We start from the raw sequence: 18,266 nt of genomic DNA on the forward strand, positions 1-18,266 counted from the left end.
GGGAAATAGAAGAACAGGAGTACTTGTGGCACCTTAGAGACTAACAAATTTATTAGAGCATAAGCTTTCGTGGACTACAGCCCACTTCTTCGGATGCATATCACTAACAAATTTATTAGAGCATAAGCTTTGAAGTGGGCTGTAGTCCACGAAAGCTTATGCTCTAATAAATTTGTTAGTCTCTAAGGTGCCACAAGTACTCCTGTTCTTCTTATTGCGGATACAGACTAACACGGCTGCTACTCTGAAACAAGGGGAAATAGTTTTACTTTGTGTAATGGCCCATCCACTCCCAGTCTTTGTTCAAGACTAATTTAATGGTGTCCAATTTGCAAATTAATTCCAATTCAGCAGTCTCTCGTTGGAGTCTGTTTTTGAAGGTTTTTTGTTGTAATATTGCAACTTTTAGGTCTGTAATCGAGTGGCCAGGGAGATTGAAGTGTTTTCCAACTGGTTTTTGAACGTTATAATTCTTGACGTCTGATTTGTGTCCATTTATTCTTTTATGTAGAGACTGTCCGGTTTGGCCAATGTACATGGCAGAGGGGCATTGCTGGCACAAGATGGCATATATCACATTGGTAGATGTGCAGGTGAACGAGCCTCTGATAGTGTGGCTGATGTGATTAGGTCCTATGATGGTATCTCCTGAATAGATATGTGGACAGAGTTGGCAACGGGCTTTGTTGCAAGGATAGTGGGTGTTTAGTGTTTTTGTTGTGTGGTGTGTGGTTGCTGGTGAGTATTTGCTTCAGGTTTGGGGGCTGTCTGTAAGCAAGGACGGGCCTGTCTCCCAAGATCTGCAAGAGTGATGGATCGTCCTTCAGGATAGGTTGTAGATCCTTGATGATGCGCTGGAGAGGTTTTAGTTGGGGGCTGAAGGTGATGGCTAGTGACATTCTGTTCCTTTCTTTGTTGGGCCTGTCCTGAAGTAGGTGACTTCTGGGTACTCGTCTGGCTCTGTCAATCTGTTTTATCACTTCAGCCGGTGGGTATTGTAGTTGTAAGAATGCTTGATAGAGATCTTGTAGGTATTTGTCTTTGTCTGAGGGGTTGGAGCAAATGCGATTGTCTACAGCCAAGCTCTATGATACAATGGATCGAGTGGTGTGGTCTGGATGAAAGCTGGAGGCATGTAGGTACGTATAGCGGTCAGTAGGTTTCTGGTATAGGGTGGTGTTTATGTGGCCATCGTTTATTAGTACTGTGGTGTCCAGGAGGTGGATCTCTTGTGTGGACTGGTCCAGGCTGAGGTTGATGGTAGGGTGGAAATTGTTGAAATCATGATGGAATTCCTCAAGGGCTTCTTTTCTATGGGTCCAGATGATGATGATGTCATCAATGTAGCGCAAGTAGAGTAGGGGTGTTAGGGGAGAGAGCTGAGGAAGCATTGTTCTAAGTCAGCCATAAAAATGTTGGCATACTGTGGGGCCATGCAGGTACCCATAGCAGTGCCGCTGACTTGAAGGTACACATTGTCCCCAAATGTGAAATAGTGAGGACAAAGTTACAAAGTTCAGCCACCAGGTTTGCCGTGACATTATCGGGGATACTGTTCCTCATGGCTTGTAGTCCATCTTTGTGTGGAATGTTGGTGTAGAGGGCTTCTACATCCATAGTGGCTAGGGTGTTTTCAGGAAGATCACTAATGGATTGTAGTTTCCTCAGGAAGTCAGTTGTGTCTCAAAGATAGCTAGGAGTGCTGGTAGCGTAGGGCCTGAGGAGGGAGTCCACGTAGCCAGACAATCCTGCTGTCAGGGTGCCAATGCCTGAGATGATGGGGCGTCCAGGATTTCCAGGTTTATGGATCTTGGGTAGCAGATAGAATACCCCTGCTCGGGTATTCTATTTTTTTTTCTCCCCTGCTGATAAAAGCTCACATTATCTGACCACTCTCCTTATAGTGTGTATAGTAACCCATTGTTTCATGGTGTGTGTGTGTGTGTTGTCTTCCTACTGTGTTTTCCACTACATGCAGCCGATGAAGTAGGCTGTAGCCCACGAAAGCTTATGCTCAAATAAATTTGTTAGTCTCTAAGGTGCCACAAGTACTCCTGTTCTTTTTGCGGATACAGATTAACACAGCTGCTACTCTGAAAAACTGAGTGGTGTGTGACGCAGTTTGCGTCAAGGAGTATTTTAAATGTGAAAAACCTGTAAAACAAAATAATTTTTAATTCTTCCCTCCCCTACTCAATTATATTTCAGCCTTTATTTTTATTCTCATCATCCCCTCTCTCTCTACTTCGGCTCCCTTGTGTTCCATTTCCACGAGCCAAGTGTGACAAATTCATTTTTTTAAATTAGTTTTTAAAAATGTTTGCATCAAGCCCCAAATTTCACCACGGACCCACCATTAGACACTGCTAAGTCAATGTTTGTCAATGTTACATTGCTTTTTCCCATCTCAGGAGGAGGAGGACTGGGAGAAGAGAGGAGAGAGAGCTTGTGCCCAGATATGCTGGAGCTTAGCCCCTCCTAGTGCCTTAAAGCCCACATGGGCGTGAGCCAAGTGGGGGATTGAGGAGCAAATTGGCACTAACAATCCCCCCCCCCACACACACACCATCCCTGCCCATCCCATGTATTTATCTAGTTATTTTTTGAACCCTGTTATAGTCTTGACCTTCACAATATCCTCTTGCAAAGAGTTGCACAGGTTGACTGTGCATTGTGTGAAAAAATACTTCCTTTTTTTGTTTTAAACATGCTGCCTATTTATTTTATTTGGTGACCCGTTATTCTTGTGTTATGAGAAGGAGTAAATAATACTTCCTTATTTAATTTCTCCTCACCAGTCATGATTTTCTAGACCTCTATCATATTCCCCCTTAGTCATCTCTTTTCCAAACTGAAAAGTCCCAGTCTTATTCATCTCTCCTCATATGGCAGCTGTTCCCTAATCATTTTTTTGCCCTCCTCATACCTTTTCAATTCCAATATATCTTTTTTTGAGATGGAGTGACCGCATCTTCACACAGTATTCAAGATGTGGGCATACCATGGATTTATATAGAGGCGATATGATATTTTCTGTCTTATTATCTATCCCTTTCTTAATGATTCCCAACATTCTGTTTGCTTTTTTGACTGCCGCTGCACATTGAGTGAACGTTTTCAGAGAACTATCCACAATGACTCTGTCCTGATTAAACACAGAAATCTCCGACAACTATGCTGTAAATCATTGAATTTGTAGGTGCATCTTCAACTATCAGAAGCTTTGAGGAGCCCTATAATAAAAAATAGTTAAAGAACTGTGTGCTAAGAATTTTATGCTAATCGGAGGGACACAGCCCTGACTTACTTTGGATGGTCACCTGTTCCTGCTTACACAAGAGATTCTCTTTTTCAAGAGTTTTCTAATATTTTAAAGTGCAGCTGTCCTGACTGTTTAAAATGTCATTACCTTAATTCAGCACATCTGCACCATGTGTGTATTCAATGTCTTAACTTCTTACATTAGTGACAAAAATAAGCTTCTGCTACATTTTACTTCTGTTAACTCAAGTGTGCTTCGTTATTTCATAAAGTCCAGAAATTCAAGTGCAGTTGATAAAGTTGGGTCTATATAAAAAGGAACTGATGCTTTCACATCCGCTGGATTCTTTTTTTTTTTTACTGTCTATTTAGGTTTCCATCTAACTGGACATTACAAGTCACCTCAAAGTGTGCTATCTGCACAAGAGTCGGGCTGGAGGCATGAAATATAAATTAACAATATTATGTAATACTAAAAGCTGTGATGGAACATATCCCAGTGTAAATGTTACACAGCAAAAGGGAGGGAGAAGTTATCAATGAACTTATAATTAATTAGGTACCTAGACAAAATGGTTTGTAAAAAATATTAGTGGCCGGTTGGAATCCAGGCATGACACCAGTTAACATGCACAATATTAGATACACTGTTTCCATCAAAATATAATTTTTTCATGTGCCCTGGAATGTGTCTCCATTATTTCCATATTCTCCTTTACAGGCAATTGGGGCTAGACTTGGTTCCAAGAAAAGAATATGCTATGGTGGATCCTGACGAGATCAGCATTACAGAACTCTATAGGCTGGTAAGTAGATTCTTTCCCGGGGCACCCAGGGTTGAGAGCCCTTGCTACTTCTTACCCTTAGCATGAGGAAGCCTTGTCTGTGCCTGCTGGGGTCAGCTTCCCAAATCCACTGGACATGGGCAACACAAGGACTCCCCTCTAGGCCTATGCAGGCCCTGCTGTCACTCCACAGGTTAACAATTGGCACACTCCAGCGCTTGAGCCCTCCAAGTGTGTACCTGGAGCATCCTGCCCTTGGTCTGTTGGACACTTGCAGTATTTACAGATTCACTGCTTCCAAAGAAGCAGTATGTGCCAGCTTACCAGTTCCACTTCAGATCACTGCCCTGTTATAAACATATCAAAGCACTTAGATATGTTTATAGTGAAATAAAGTATACGTTTATTTACCAAAACTAGAGATTCAAGTAGTAGCAAATAGAAATATTGGAAACAAATGGTTACATAATAAATAAAATCATAACCTGCATTCTAGACTTAATTAACAAGATAAGACCTCTTGTGCAGGGGTCAGCGATGTGTCCGTATACAGATACAAGTGTCCACGGTAAAAATTTTGAGATCTGTGGAGGGCACTCATGGGCGGGTCCCCGCAAGCAGCTCCCCATCCCTGCTGTTGCTGAAAGAGGGATGGCCAGGCGGCTCTGCACGCTGCCTACGTTCCCCCTCCCTGAGTGCTGACTCCGTGGCTCCCGCCCATTGGCTAGAAACCGTGGCTAATGGGAGCTGCGGGGGCAGCACTTGCGGATGGGGCAGTGCGCAGAGCTGCCTGGCCGTGCCTCTACATAGGAGCCGGAGGGGGGACATGACGTTGCTTCTGGGAGCTGCTTGAGGTAAGCGCTCCATGGAGCCTGCATAACCACCACCACCCTGCCCCAGCCCTGATTCCACTCCCACCCTCTGAACCCCTTGGTCCCAACCTGGAGCACCCTCCTACACCCCAAATCCCTCATCCCCACCCCAGAGCCTGCACCCCCAGCTGGAGCCCTCATCCCCTTCCCCACCCCAACACCTGCCCCAGCCTGGAGCCCCTTCCGGCACTCCAAACCTTCAGTCCCAGCCCAGAGCCGCCTCCTGTACCCCAAATCCCTCATCCACAGACCCACATGAGAGCCTGCACCCCCAGCTGAAGCCCTCTCACCCTCACACACATATCCCAACCCCCTGCTCCAGCCCAGAGCCCTCTCCCACACCTTGAACCCCTCATTTCTGGCCCCACCCCAGAACCCGCACACCCAGCCCAGAGCCTGTACCCCCTCCCACACCCAAACCCCCTGCCTCAGGACAGAGCCTCCCCGCTGCCCCTCCAATGTCCATCACTAAGTCCAGTAATTTTGTCAAGTGTCCGTCACACAACATGATGGTGCTGACCCTTGCTCTTGTGTCTTGTAGAGTAATGCTCACCCAAAATCCTTGCAGTGCTTTATAGCCTGGCTGGCTGTGACCCTGTTTTCATGAGTAAACACTCTTGTCAGTTTGTCTCCTCCAAGGACTCTGTGTGTCTCCTTGCACTCCAAGAAAAAACACATTCCTTTGTTTTTATTCATAAATCAGATACCCCATCCCTTCCTGTTGGTTTATTCCTGTAAATTTTGTCTCTTGTAGATTTCGCAATCTCTCAGCCCACCTTGGCTCCGTATGCAGTATGCATTGTGAGGCATATAATACGCAGAAGTCCAGACAGGGAGATAGTTGTCCATTACCTCCTGTCTGAAAGGAACATTTCCAAGATGTGTCACTTCCTGGTGACTACCTTAATTCCAGGACCTTAAGAACATAATTTTTAACATAGATATATAACTCCTTAAATATTATCTGTATATACATTTCACAATGATCATGATGGCCAGTGGGCTATTGGCACTCAGTAGAGATTTCACATTCCACCCTTTGGTGAACTGTTATGTAGATATCACTCCCAGAGGATCTCTCTAAAACCCTATGCACCCCCTGTGTCCTATGACAGTTCAAAATTTAAAAAAAAATTCTAATGTCTGGGTCAGTATATTTCTATTGATAACATATTGGAATTTGTCTTGATATCAGAAATTTCTTTGGGGCTATTTTGATGCATCTGTAGCTCTGAAAGATACTTTCATTTGAGTTAAACTTTCCACTGACAATATATGTGTGTGTGTGTGTGTGTGCGCATGCTCCGCATGTTATGTGGATTTGATATATCATCAATGAAACCATTACAGTTCTGGAATGGTTCCATAAAAGCTTAATCATGAGTAAAAGCATATGAGATGCTTTCTTTAATACTGTAACCGGGCCCTTAGTTGCATTAGGCTATGCAAAGATTAATGGAATTGTAATAATATATCCATTGTATGAGTATTGTCACTCTTAATCATATTGGTTGTGGGGTCTCTTCAGCGAATATATTAACATGGATGTCAATAAAGCTGTACGAGACAACTCTCCTTTTGGCTTCTCTGTACACAGAATTTTCCCATAAAATAAAATGGATCATTATTTTTTAAGGGGCCTGATCCATACAAACTCCATTGAAGTGAATGTAAAGACTCCAATTGACTTCAGTAGGATTTGGATATGACCTATGGTAATGTTAAATTGCTACAGTAATATAGAACTTATCTGCTTAAGTTTAAAAACTTTTTTAAAACTAAGTTTTACTCTTGTTAACACAAATGTATTTGAATAATTAACGTGGCCCATAGAATAAAGCACAAATGAGAAGATTGGGCCCATATAAATGTGAGCTGACATATTTACATTTGCTAATATTATATTTTTACTATATATTCTGATTATCATTTGACTTGACATTACAGATCACCTGTTTCATTGTGGTGTCAGTTAAGTATTTGGGTTATGTGTTGAAAACACTGGGTTAGTCTTTCTCAAAGTTCAAAACTGTACGTAGTATTACAGATTACATATTTGGACACTTAATATGAAATATTTTTCTAATTATGTGGAAAGGAAATTAATCAAGTGAAGAAAAATGAAAAATACAATTAAGTGGAAAAACGCTGATTACTTCATAAGATTAGCTAAATTAGATAAGAAGAATAAAAGAAATAAAATTAGATATTGCTAACGTGGGCAACCTTACTAAAATTAGTGAGCAGCTAAGCAATGTAAATTTTAAAAATAAAAAAAGGAGAAAAAAGGGTTCCATTAAAATGGTCAAACTATAAACTGATAAATGAGGTTATTAAGGGAAAAAGCAACTGACCTACAGAGCAGTCTGGCACAGATTATACTATGTGGAAGTGAACCTTTCGGTTTTAGAATAATAACTACAAAGCAACTGTATAGTTTATTTTAAAGCTTTTTCAGGAGCAATTCTTTAAACCAGATTTTAAATAAAGCGTGGGTACATACCTGCCTAAGGTGGTTTTGGGTTCTGATGGTTAGAAGAAGGAGCTGGAAGGTTGTGGTTAATGGATTCTAACAGTCCCAATTGAGCCAGTGGGTAACCCTGATTAAGTCATGCCAGCACCTTATTCCTCTAATCTGGGAAATAGATGAAAATCAGTTGGCTCACTGCAGAACAGGTGCTAAATCTAAAATGAGGGGTTTGGGATTAAGACATTACCCCACATTTAGAATTTTTAACTAGTGCTATGTTTAATGTATTAGGCTTTTTTATAAATATTTGAACGTGCTGATAGATGTGGTTGTTGTTGATACTAATATGTAGATGGAGCATCGTCATCGAAAGAAAGACACTCCTATCCCAGCAAGCAGCCATCATCTTTTTGTGCAGATGAAGAGTCTGATGTGCTCCAATCTGGGAGAGGAACTGGAAGTCATCTTCTCACTGTTTGATAGTAAAGAGAATCGACCAATCAGGTAATAACATCAATTCTCATGTAAATATTTCAAAACCACAGTTTAGAAGGACTTAGATTAGTGTGTTCCATGCATCTTACATGATGGAGCTAGTGATATGTTTAGGACTTGTCTACACAGTGTGGCAATGCTGACTATGGGAGTATGATTTCCAAGGTTCTCTGATGCATTACACCACCTCCGGAGCACCCACGGAGAAAAATTAGTGGGTGCTGAGCACCCACCAGCAGTTCCCTGTGGCCCCGCCCCATCACCCTGCTCCAGCTCGCCTCCACCTCCTCTGCGAGCGCGCCGCCGCATCCTGCTTGTTCCCCTTCCCTCCCAGCACTTGCGCTGCGAAACAACTGTTTTGCGGGGTAAAGAGGAGGGGGAATGCTGGGGGAAGAGGCAGGGATTTGGGGAAGGTATCCAATAGGGACAGGGAGGGGTCGGAGTTGTGGCGGGGACTTTGGGGAAGGGGTTGGAATGGGGGGGCGCGAGCTCCCACCGGTGCCAGAGAAAGTTGGTGCCTATGCGTTACAAATTAATTGGTCCATATACACCTTGCTGATGTGCACTAAAGGTTCCCTAGTTCAGGGGTTCCCAACCTTTTTCTTTCTGAGCCCCCCCACCCCATGCTATAAAAACTCGGCCCAGGTGTGTCACAGTAATTGGATTTTTGCATATAAAAGCCAGGGCCGGCATTAGGGGGTAACCAGCAGGGCAATTGCCTCGGGCTCCATGCCTCAGTGGCCCCCGCAAAGCTACATTACTAAAGCTTTAGCTTCAGTCCCAGGTGGCAAGGCTAAGGGCCCTGGGCTTCAGCCCCATGTGGTGGGGCTTTGGCTTTCTGCCCTGGGTCCCAATAAGTCTAATGCTGGCCCTGCTTGGTGGACCCCGTTATGACGTTGCACTCTGTATGATTTTATAAAAATATGCTAATTAATGAGTGAATATAATGTAACTGGAATATGCTTTCATGCAAAAGGTCTCTTGTAAGGTATCATTACAAAGTTTATAATCTATTGAGTGTGGTCATCGTATTTGTATAAATGTATCTTGTACATTCTTGTATCTGAAACTAGAAATATGAAATATAACTCTGAGGACCTACTGTAATTATGCAAAGTGTGGGCCATTAATTAGTGGTTTGGAATCTTGATGGCTCCCATCAACCAGGACAATTGACTGTGGATGGCTCTGTTTGCAGGCAAGTCTTCCTCTGAGTCAGACTGGGAGGAATGAAGGCTTAGGGTCTTACAGTGACATGTGATCATGTCACCTGAACTGGAATCCATCTTTAACCTAGTGCTTTTCCATTGGGTGGGAGCCCAGAGGAACAAAGGATTCCTGCCTTATGCAAAAGATATATAATGGGTGGAAGAAAACAAAGAGGGGTCCATTATGAGGAATCCCCTAGCTACCATCTGAGCTGGAACAAGAGCTGTACCAGGGGGAAGTATTGTGCTCAGGCCTGGAAGGTGTCCAGTCTGAGGAAAAAACTTACTGAAGCATCTCTAAGGGTGAGATTATCTGTATTCAGTTTGATTAGACAGATTTGCGTGTTTTATTTTATTTTGCTTGGTGACTTACTTTGTTCTGTCTGTCACTACTTGGAACCACTTAAATCCTACTTTCCGTATTTAATAAAATCACTTTTTATTTATTAATTAACCCAGAGTATGTGTTAATACCTGGGTGGGCAAACAGCTGTGCATATCTCTCTATCCGTGTTATAGAGGGTGAACAGTTTGAGTTTACTCTGCATACGCTTTATACAGGATAAAACGGATTTATTTGGGTTTAGACCCCATTGGGAATTGGGCATCTGAGTGTTAAAGACAAGAACACTTTTGTAAGCTGCTTTCAGGTAAGCCTGCAGCTGTTTGGGGATGTGATTCAGACCTGGGTCTGGGTTTGCAGCAGGTTAGCGAGTCTGGCTCAAACCAGGCAGGGCACTGAAGTCCTAAGCTGACGGGGCAGGAAAGCAGGGGCAGAAGTAGTCTTGTCACATCAGGTGGCAGCTTCCAAGGGGGGTTCTGTGATCCAACACGTCACACCCGTGAAACCTGCTCGCGGCACCCCCTAGGGGACCCCAGATCTCTCGTTGAGAACCACTGCCCTAGTTGATTCTCGGACTAATTAATGCACAACATGTTAGTGCAGTTTAGAAATCACAGCCCTGTAGTGCGCAGCACCCCACTGTGTAGACAAGCCCTTAGTTATACTTTCAGAAACAGGTATAGGATGGGGTTGGTTTTTAGAGGAGCTTTAGTAACCTCTGTAATACCATCGTAGTTTCAAATGAATATTTCTTTTATCCACCAAGTTCTTCACTTTTTTCAAATATTATTTTGTTTTTGTGTGAGAGGATGGAGGTGTGTGCCCCCACGTGCACATTTGCACATATAGTGAGTATTTACTTCGTAACTTGGAGGTCATTTTTTAGCTGCTCCTTCTCTTCCAGCATTCAGGTTGCATCCGTATTTTGCTGCCGCTTCCTCCATAATGTTTCTAAAATCCATTTGCTTTATGTTCAGACAGCCTAAATTCTGTCCAGGCCCTTATCTCCTGTTTTGATTACTGTAACCTGCTGGGGACTCCTTAATAGCCATGCCATCCCTTTCCAGTTCATACAAAATACAGCTTCTAAAGTCATCCTCCTTGCTCATCACTGTGACAATATCATCTTCCCCCTTCCACTTGCAAAACTGGCTTCTATGGTTTTGAGGGGCTCATATTTTTTAATTCCCTATTTTTTTTTTTTTAGTCACCTTTTGAATCTGGATCATGAGTTGCACCAATACTGGTAGTGCTGGGCCCCCGAAGACAGCAAGCTTGTGCTGTATGTTTCTCAGAAGGACATGAGAGAAGGGGATGGGGTGGAACAACACTGTTGTGTTGTGGGCAAGATGGGGAGGAGCAAGAGATGGGGGTAGAGCCATGAAAGTGTTGTACAGTGCTCACCCCCATCCTCTGCACTCCTCTGGACAGGAGAGAAGATAATGGGGGGATAGGATCATGCTGCATTTTGTCCACACTCAACATATGTGAGCATAGGGAGGGGAGCCCAGTGTGGAAGAGTCTCAAGGGTTTGGTCTGATAGGAAGTGTGTCGAGGACTTTGGGGATGTGAATCATGAAATGCTTCCTGCTCTCCTGGGTACAGACGGAGTGTAGGATGGAAGTGGGAAATGTCTTTCTGCAGAGAAGGAATTTTGAGACCAGACCTCAGGGTAGACAAATCTTAGGTAAGATGGCACAAGACCTCAGAAAGAGTTAAATAAGTCAATGGTATGGGATCATTAATAGGATGTTAGTAGTGTGAATGCAAATTGTGTTATATGATATCTGTGAGAATCTTTTCATTCATGGCCGAGGGAATGTTTTGGATCAAGTGGAAATCATTACAGAATTTGACAAAATGACATCTGACTATTTTTGGTAGAAAAAGGGCAAGGAGATGTCTGCCCGCTATTTTGGAGGAAAACCACCCAGAATAAATTGATTCTTGTTGCTAGTGAAATTGCATAAACATCTGTTACTAGGATCAAAACTGCTAGGTACTATTATGTAATCCTAGACGGCACATCTGACAGTAGTCACCTAAAACAGTTCACTGTCGTATTGAGAATTGTGGCCATCTGTGAGTAGGAGGCATCAAGGAATATTTTCTGGAATTAATTCCAGTGAATGGCAGAAAAGGTGAAGGGTTAATTGAGAGAGAGCTTCAGAACTTGAAGGAGCATAATTTGGACATTTAGGACTGCTGAAGGCAAGGGTATGGCAGTAGTAGTATGAAAAGCAAGAAACTGAAATGCTTTTGTGTGAGCATGCACAACTTCTAGGATTATCTGCAACCCATGTGCCTGCCATGATCTGAACCAGATTGTTATTGACAGTCCATTCCTCAGAAATTGTGGAGTTGCACTATAGCAGTGGTCCCCAACCTTTTCCATGGGGCAGGCGCCGGATGACTAGCTGCTGAGGACCATGGCTGCCGGACAAGCAGCTGCCGAAATGCCGCCATGAAGCAGCAGCATCAAGAGGTGTCGCTGCCAAAATGCTGCCGAAATTCGGCGGCATTTCGGTGGTAGCGCTTCTTGACGTTGCTGCTTCTCGGCGGCTGCTTTTCCGGTGGCCAGTAGGCGGGTGCACATGGATGCCCCAGCGGGCGCCATGGTGCCCATGGGCACCGCGTTAGGGACCCCTGCTCTATAGCTATTTAGAGTAGCTTTACAATCTCTGTGCTTTCTCATTACCTCACTGGCAAATCTTAAAGCATGTTGCCATGACTCCAAAATAGCTTCCCGGAGCATGGTGGGAAAGCAGGATGAACTCTGTGAAAGCAGTTTCCTATGCACTGAAGCATTTTTTGAGATGCACTACTAAAGAATGCTGAAAATATTGAAACCAGTAGAGCATGAACTCCTTGTAGATGTTGCCAAACTGGTAAATGAAATATCAGTCCTACACAATGTTCCCTCTAATTCTTTTTCCATCCATGTGCAGAATGAATTTTGTTATGTGCACCAATATTGAGTTAATGTGTGGATGTGCGCCACTAGTAGAAACAAAAAACTTAGATATAGTATATATTTTTAAAAAGTTATCATAGGGATAATTACTTCAGCCAGGATAGGTTAGGCATTTTAGAACTCACTACTCCAAGAATTAAATTTAAGTACAAGAGAGAAATAAAAATTATGAAATGCATAGACCAGTCAAAAACTAAAATAACACACTTTGAAAGAATAAAATTACAGAGAATATATGTGAATTGCAGGAAGTACCAAGAAGTAACAACAACAACAATAACAGAAGTATGTGTTGGGAGGTGAGTGTGAAAGTGTGTGTGTGTGAGAGAGAGAGAGAGAGAGACTGTGTGTATGTGTGTGTGTGTGAGAGAGAGTGTGTGTGCGCTAGCTGCTGGGGAAGTCTGAGAGACTGTACACTGTCTCTTTAAGGCACTCGCTCACCAGGCTCGTTTAGACCTCAGACCACTACAGCTCTCCTGCTCCTGAGCCCTGTCCCCCTCCCCAGCTCTGCAGATATGGGATACATGGACAAGGGGGAGGGGGACACCCTGACATCAGCACCTGCCTCTCTCCCCCCGGCTCTGCTAATGAAGTGCATGGCGCTTGATTCACTCCTGGATGGCCGTGTGACTGCGCAGCTTATAGGAAACACAGGTCCTACACATTCATTATTTGAGTAGAAGAATGGTATGATGTGCTTGTAGACCTGAACCATGTCTGCCAGGTATTTCATAATGTTTCAACTAAGGTGTCTGTCTAATTCAGGGCTTTTTTGTGCAAGTTGTGTTGTATTAGAGAAAAAACAGTGGAATCTATTCTGATCAACCTCCTCTAGATACCACTACAGTAGTTAAGGAACTAGATTTATAATTTTAATTCCTTGAAACAAGAAAGAAAAGATCTTTGATTAGGAATGGCAGGATGAGAACATGCACAATCCAAGACTTTAATTCAAAGTGGATTTCTACAGCATTAGCCTCACTTGTGTTTATAGCTACTTTCTGAATTCCAACAAAAATGTGGATTTTTCCATTACATCACATTATACAGTAATCTTTCAGAAAATGTACTGAGAGTGAGGTGCAGAGGTCTCAAAATAAAATACCAGTAGACAAAACAAATAATCATTCTTACAAAGAAGTTGCAAAGTCTTGCTGAAATTATACAGGTCTCACCTTGATCACCAGTTTTCTTGTGAAGAATAGACTGCAGCAGGCTTATTTTCACACCTGTGGTGCACTGCCTGTTTTCACATCTCTGCCTCTGTAGAATGAAACTTGACAAACTTAAAATGATCAGGACCTATTTGAGGGCTTCAGAGAGCCAATAAAGACTCTCAGGACTTGACAGTAAAAGCAGTACAACATAAACTTTCCAAAAACCTTAGCTATAATAGTCAGATAAAGGAATTTGTACCTAAAAACTGAGAGAGATCCCCCAGACAACTGAAGACTATGGCACCCCATGTGTGTACAAATCTCTGTCATGCAGATCTGTTTGCAACACAGCCATTATATATTTGTTGCTGTTTTGCTAGGGCTGTGGAGTTATTTTTGTTTTTTAAATTGTATTAAAATTCAAAATCAAGGGAATTGGAACCTCTCAGGATTTGCTATTTTGATGAGTAGCACAAATTAAAATCATTAAGTGACAGCTGTATAGAAATATCAAAAGCCTTGTGAAACTGGCGTGAGTAGCAGCTGTAGAGATGTGCTTTTTGTCACAGCTGAAAACACTTTTGTAAATATTCATTAAGACAAAACACCAAACTATTTGGGGTGTTTGAGAAATTATTTTCATAGCTGTGGAAATGGCAGTACTTGCAGGGCGTTGCTGCTTATTGAGTTAAGACATTAAAGGCATTAGTGGAATTAAACTGTAGTATAACCGCTACCTCCTGATAAATGGGCTCTCCTTTTGTTCATAATAGATGTGTGTGTGAATTTGGCAGGAAGGGAAGATGCTTTTTGCTGTAAATAAATAATTCAGTGGGACTGTATGAAGGAAGAATCCCCATCATTATTATATGAGGTGGGTAAGGACAGTGTCTTAGCCACTACTACCCTCCAGAAAGCATTAGAATCACATGATCTGTACAATGGAATGAAAACTACAGATGCATGGCACTGATGCCTTCTCTGTCAAAAACAAGGCTATATGCTAGCATAATTTTCTTGTTAGTAGCAGCCTGTGCACCTTGTGTTAACTAACTGCTATTCATTAATCAATTTCAGAGTAATGAGTAAATATATGATAGCATTTTGAAAAAAGTACTATTTTATACAAATTGTAAGTAAATAATTATAGGGAGATATTGGTTGGTAGTTGTTTAGTCATACTATTTAATGATAGTGAAGTTGAGAAAGCATTTTAATTTTTTTTTTTTTTTTTTTTTTTTTTTTTTTTACAAATTTCAGTAGATTTTAAGTATCATTTTACAATCTTAAGTCCTGTTCCTATGAACACTTAGCCATGTGCTTAGCTTTACTCATATAAATAGTCCCACTGATTTCAGGGGGATTACTTGCTGAAGTGTAAGTTTTTTGCAGATTGGGACCAATTACTCAGAAGTTGTGAGTTCAGTGAACTTAGTAGTAATAAAAAGTACATTAACAAAGTACATTGATCTGTCATCAGAGACATGATCTGCGCTAATCTCTTAAATATGAAGTGCATGTGAAGGGAAAATAGAAGAGAAATGGGTTTACTAATGGCAGTATATAGACTATAACAGGGTTCAAAAAAGAACTAGGTAAGTTCATGGAGCATAGGTCCATCAACGGCTATTAGCCGGGATGGGCAGGGATGGTGTTCCTAGCCTCTGTTTGCCAGAAGCTGGGAATGGGTGACCGGGAATGGATCACTTGCAGATTACCTGTTCTGTTCATTCCCTCTGAAGCACCTGGCATTGGCCATTGTAGGAAGACAGGCTATTGGGCTAGATGGACCTTTGATCTGACCCAGTATGGGGGTGGTTATGTTCAGTTTCATTCCGCGACTCTTTTGTCATTCATGCAGCACCTAACTCCCTTTCATATGGTTTGCAATATGTCTGTATTTTTTAAAGTTTGTGTTTTTTCTCATGACCTCAAGATTTGACAGACTGTATGTAATTGAAATACCAGTTTAAAAAAGTAGTCAGAGAAAAGTAATGCCTTTAAAGTTTAACAGAAGGGGTTTGCCCTTTTTCTATGGAACACTTGATTTTTTTTATAAAATATTTTCTCCCTACACAAAATGTAGAAAATGTTATATCAGAAGTTTCATTTACTCAAACTTTGAGTAAATTTGATTAAAGGACATTCGTTGGGCTAGATTCTGTATGGTGGCAGAGATTTGCTGAGCACAGCAAGGATGAGTGGGAATTTAGGGAGTTGATTTCAGCTCCTCTCTTCTCTGCCCTGCTGCAACCTGGAGTAGCTTAGAGCAGCCTCTAGTCTGCAAGGTTCCAGGTTGCTCTTAACTAGGCCAGCTAGCATCAGTCCGCAAGGGGCCATCTTCCAGCTGAGAATAGATGGAGCGTAGCATGTTGCAGCTATACATTCCCTTTCCTCCCTTGATATGCGCACTATATTGGGGCTTTAGAAGGCAGTGGCAGAAGAACTGACTATGTCAGCTCTATGCACACTGGAAATCCCCAGTTGGAGCAATGCAGTTTGTTTCCACTCCCTTTGTGTCATCTGAGCAGGACAACAAATACTCCCCATTGTTCCTAAAATTTTATTGATGCATAATTAAACTGAATTTTTTGTTGCATTTTACTAAGGGGGGAAATACATTGTCCCACTAGAAAGTAACTCAGGTTGATATTGCCTTATTTTTTCCACAAAGTGAGTTGTGTTTTACGAGCTACAGTATTAGTTATTTGCACATTTTTTTAAGCATTTTGACGTAAACAGAAAGGGTATATAATCTTAGACTTTTTGTTACATTTTGATGTTTTGGTCTTGTTGTGATCATGTCATTTCTGCAAAATTCACAACTGCTGATTTTCTAATTCACAGTAGGTAAGACCTTTAAGTTTCAGAATAGTGCTGGAAGGGTTCGATGTTAGCTTCTTTCTTTCCTTTGGGGATATTGAAGTGATTCATGATATCTCTGTAACATTTCTGTGCTTTGAAAATAAAAAAACAAAGAAACTTAGTAATATTGGAAAAAGGATGGTTTAATAAACTGAGTTTCATATTAAGGTGCAAGAAAGAGTTGTCCTCTGGCCATAGTGAAGTTTAATTTTCCTCACAGTATTGTCAGAAGCAGACCAGATTTACAATCTACTCTTTGCACTATGAAAGGGGATGAGGGGTTGTTCCCATAGCAGGGCTGAGAGATTCTCACTGACACAAGTGTACCCTAGCAAGCAAGCCAAACCAAACAATGGACAGAGAGAATAATGGTAGAGCTTTAGTCATTGTCTTCATTTGGGAACAGAATCAAGCCCACATGAATAAATAGGAAATCACCTCATGAAGATGATGCCCTTCTGCAGAGTGTATATATAGTCTCTCTTTGGATTTAGATATAGAATGTTTACAAAGCACTTACGAGAGGACCTGGATAAAGGGTGCGATACTGAATGTATATTGTATACTGTATATACTGTGGAAATTATTTTTCTTTTATCAATGTTGAAATGTTGGTAATTTTTTTTGAGTTGTCTCATTTCAGTCCTGTGGTTGTCAACATATACGTTTATGGGATTCAAATCTTAACAGCTAAATGTGTCCTGAGATAATGGGTGGCTTCTCAGGGCCTAGCCTGATTCATTGTTCATAAAACAGTCCATGTGCGCACACACCCTGGACCCAGCAGGAGAATGAAATTAAAACTATATTGATTCTCCATAACTTCTGGCTTGTACTACTTTGTTTTTCTAGTCTTGAGTCAGTACTTTTAATCAATCGTTCTTTTTGTATGTTGTGTTTTATAAGGAAATATTGTCAAATCACTGATAACAAAAGTTTGCATTTATATAGCACTTGTCATCTTCAAACAACTTAACAAATAGTAGCATATTAATTTTCCCAACATATTCTGTGAGATAGATAACTAAAATTCTTCCCATTTTACAGATGGGAGGGCCTGAGGTAAGAACAGGTAAATTGAGTTGCCCAGGGTCAGAGCAGGAGTCAGTGTCAGAACTTAGAAGTAGAATTCAGGAGAATCCTGGTTTCTAGTAATTTGAAGTGATCTCATCATGACAGTTGATTGGAAAATTGTTTTCCCATCCTGCAAAATCGTTTGAGATTTCACATATTTTCTCATTCTGTGATGGGATGAAACTGAGACTTTTCAGTTTCTTTTTTTGTGAAAAACAAGAGAGCGCGACCCCAGAATAACCCGTATCCCAGTGGATCAAGCACTCACCTGCAGGGGCGGCTCTAGGCACCAGTAAAGCAAGCACGTGCTTGGGGCAGCCCATTTGCAGGGGCGGCAGGGATCCAGCCTGGGAGCTGAGAACCAACAGGGGGCTCTGGGAGCTGTAGTTCCTTGGTTAGCTCCCTGCCTATAGAGCCAGCCCTGGAGTAGGGAAAGAACTACATTTCCCAGCATTCCCTTGGCCACTAGCAACAGGAAAGAGGAGGAGGGAGTGAGGAAGCTGAGACCTCATGCTGCAGCCTGCAGTGAATGGAGAGCTGCCCTGTGAGTAGGGATTCCATATTTGAACATTCAAAAAAATAGGACACTCCACAGGGAGGGAGAGTAGACCCACCCTGCCCCCATCCACTCCCTCCAACTGCCCCCCACAGAAACCCCAACTCATCCAACCCTCCTGCTTCCTGATCACCCCCTCCCAGGACCCCTGCCCCAACTGCCCCCCAGGACCCCACCCCCTATCTAAGTCCCACTGGTCCTTGTCC

General features: G+C 42.2%; 1 protein-coding gene across 1 annotated transcript in view; it reads left to right on the forward strand.

The window, feature by feature from the left end:
• The window catches only part of DOCK4 (dedicator of cytokinesis 4), a gene marked incomplete in the record, with an annotated part of 410,929 nt that overhangs the window by 161,501 nt on the left and 231,162 nt on the right, over positions 1-18,266 (forward strand). Inside the window, 2 exon segments of the mRNA XM_034758276.1 lie at positions 3,983-4,067; positions 7,741-7,892. Coding sequence (XP_034614167.1) covers positions 3,983-4,067; positions 7,741-7,892 — 237 coding nt within the window.

Source organism: Trachemys scripta, chromosome 1 (assembly GCF_013100865.1).
Source record: "Trachemys scripta elegans isolate TJP31775 chromosome 1, CAS_Tse_1.0, whole genome shotgun sequence".
In the NCBI taxonomy this organism is placed as follows: domain Eukaryota; kingdom Metazoa; phylum Chordata; order Testudines; family Emydidae; genus Trachemys; species Trachemys scripta.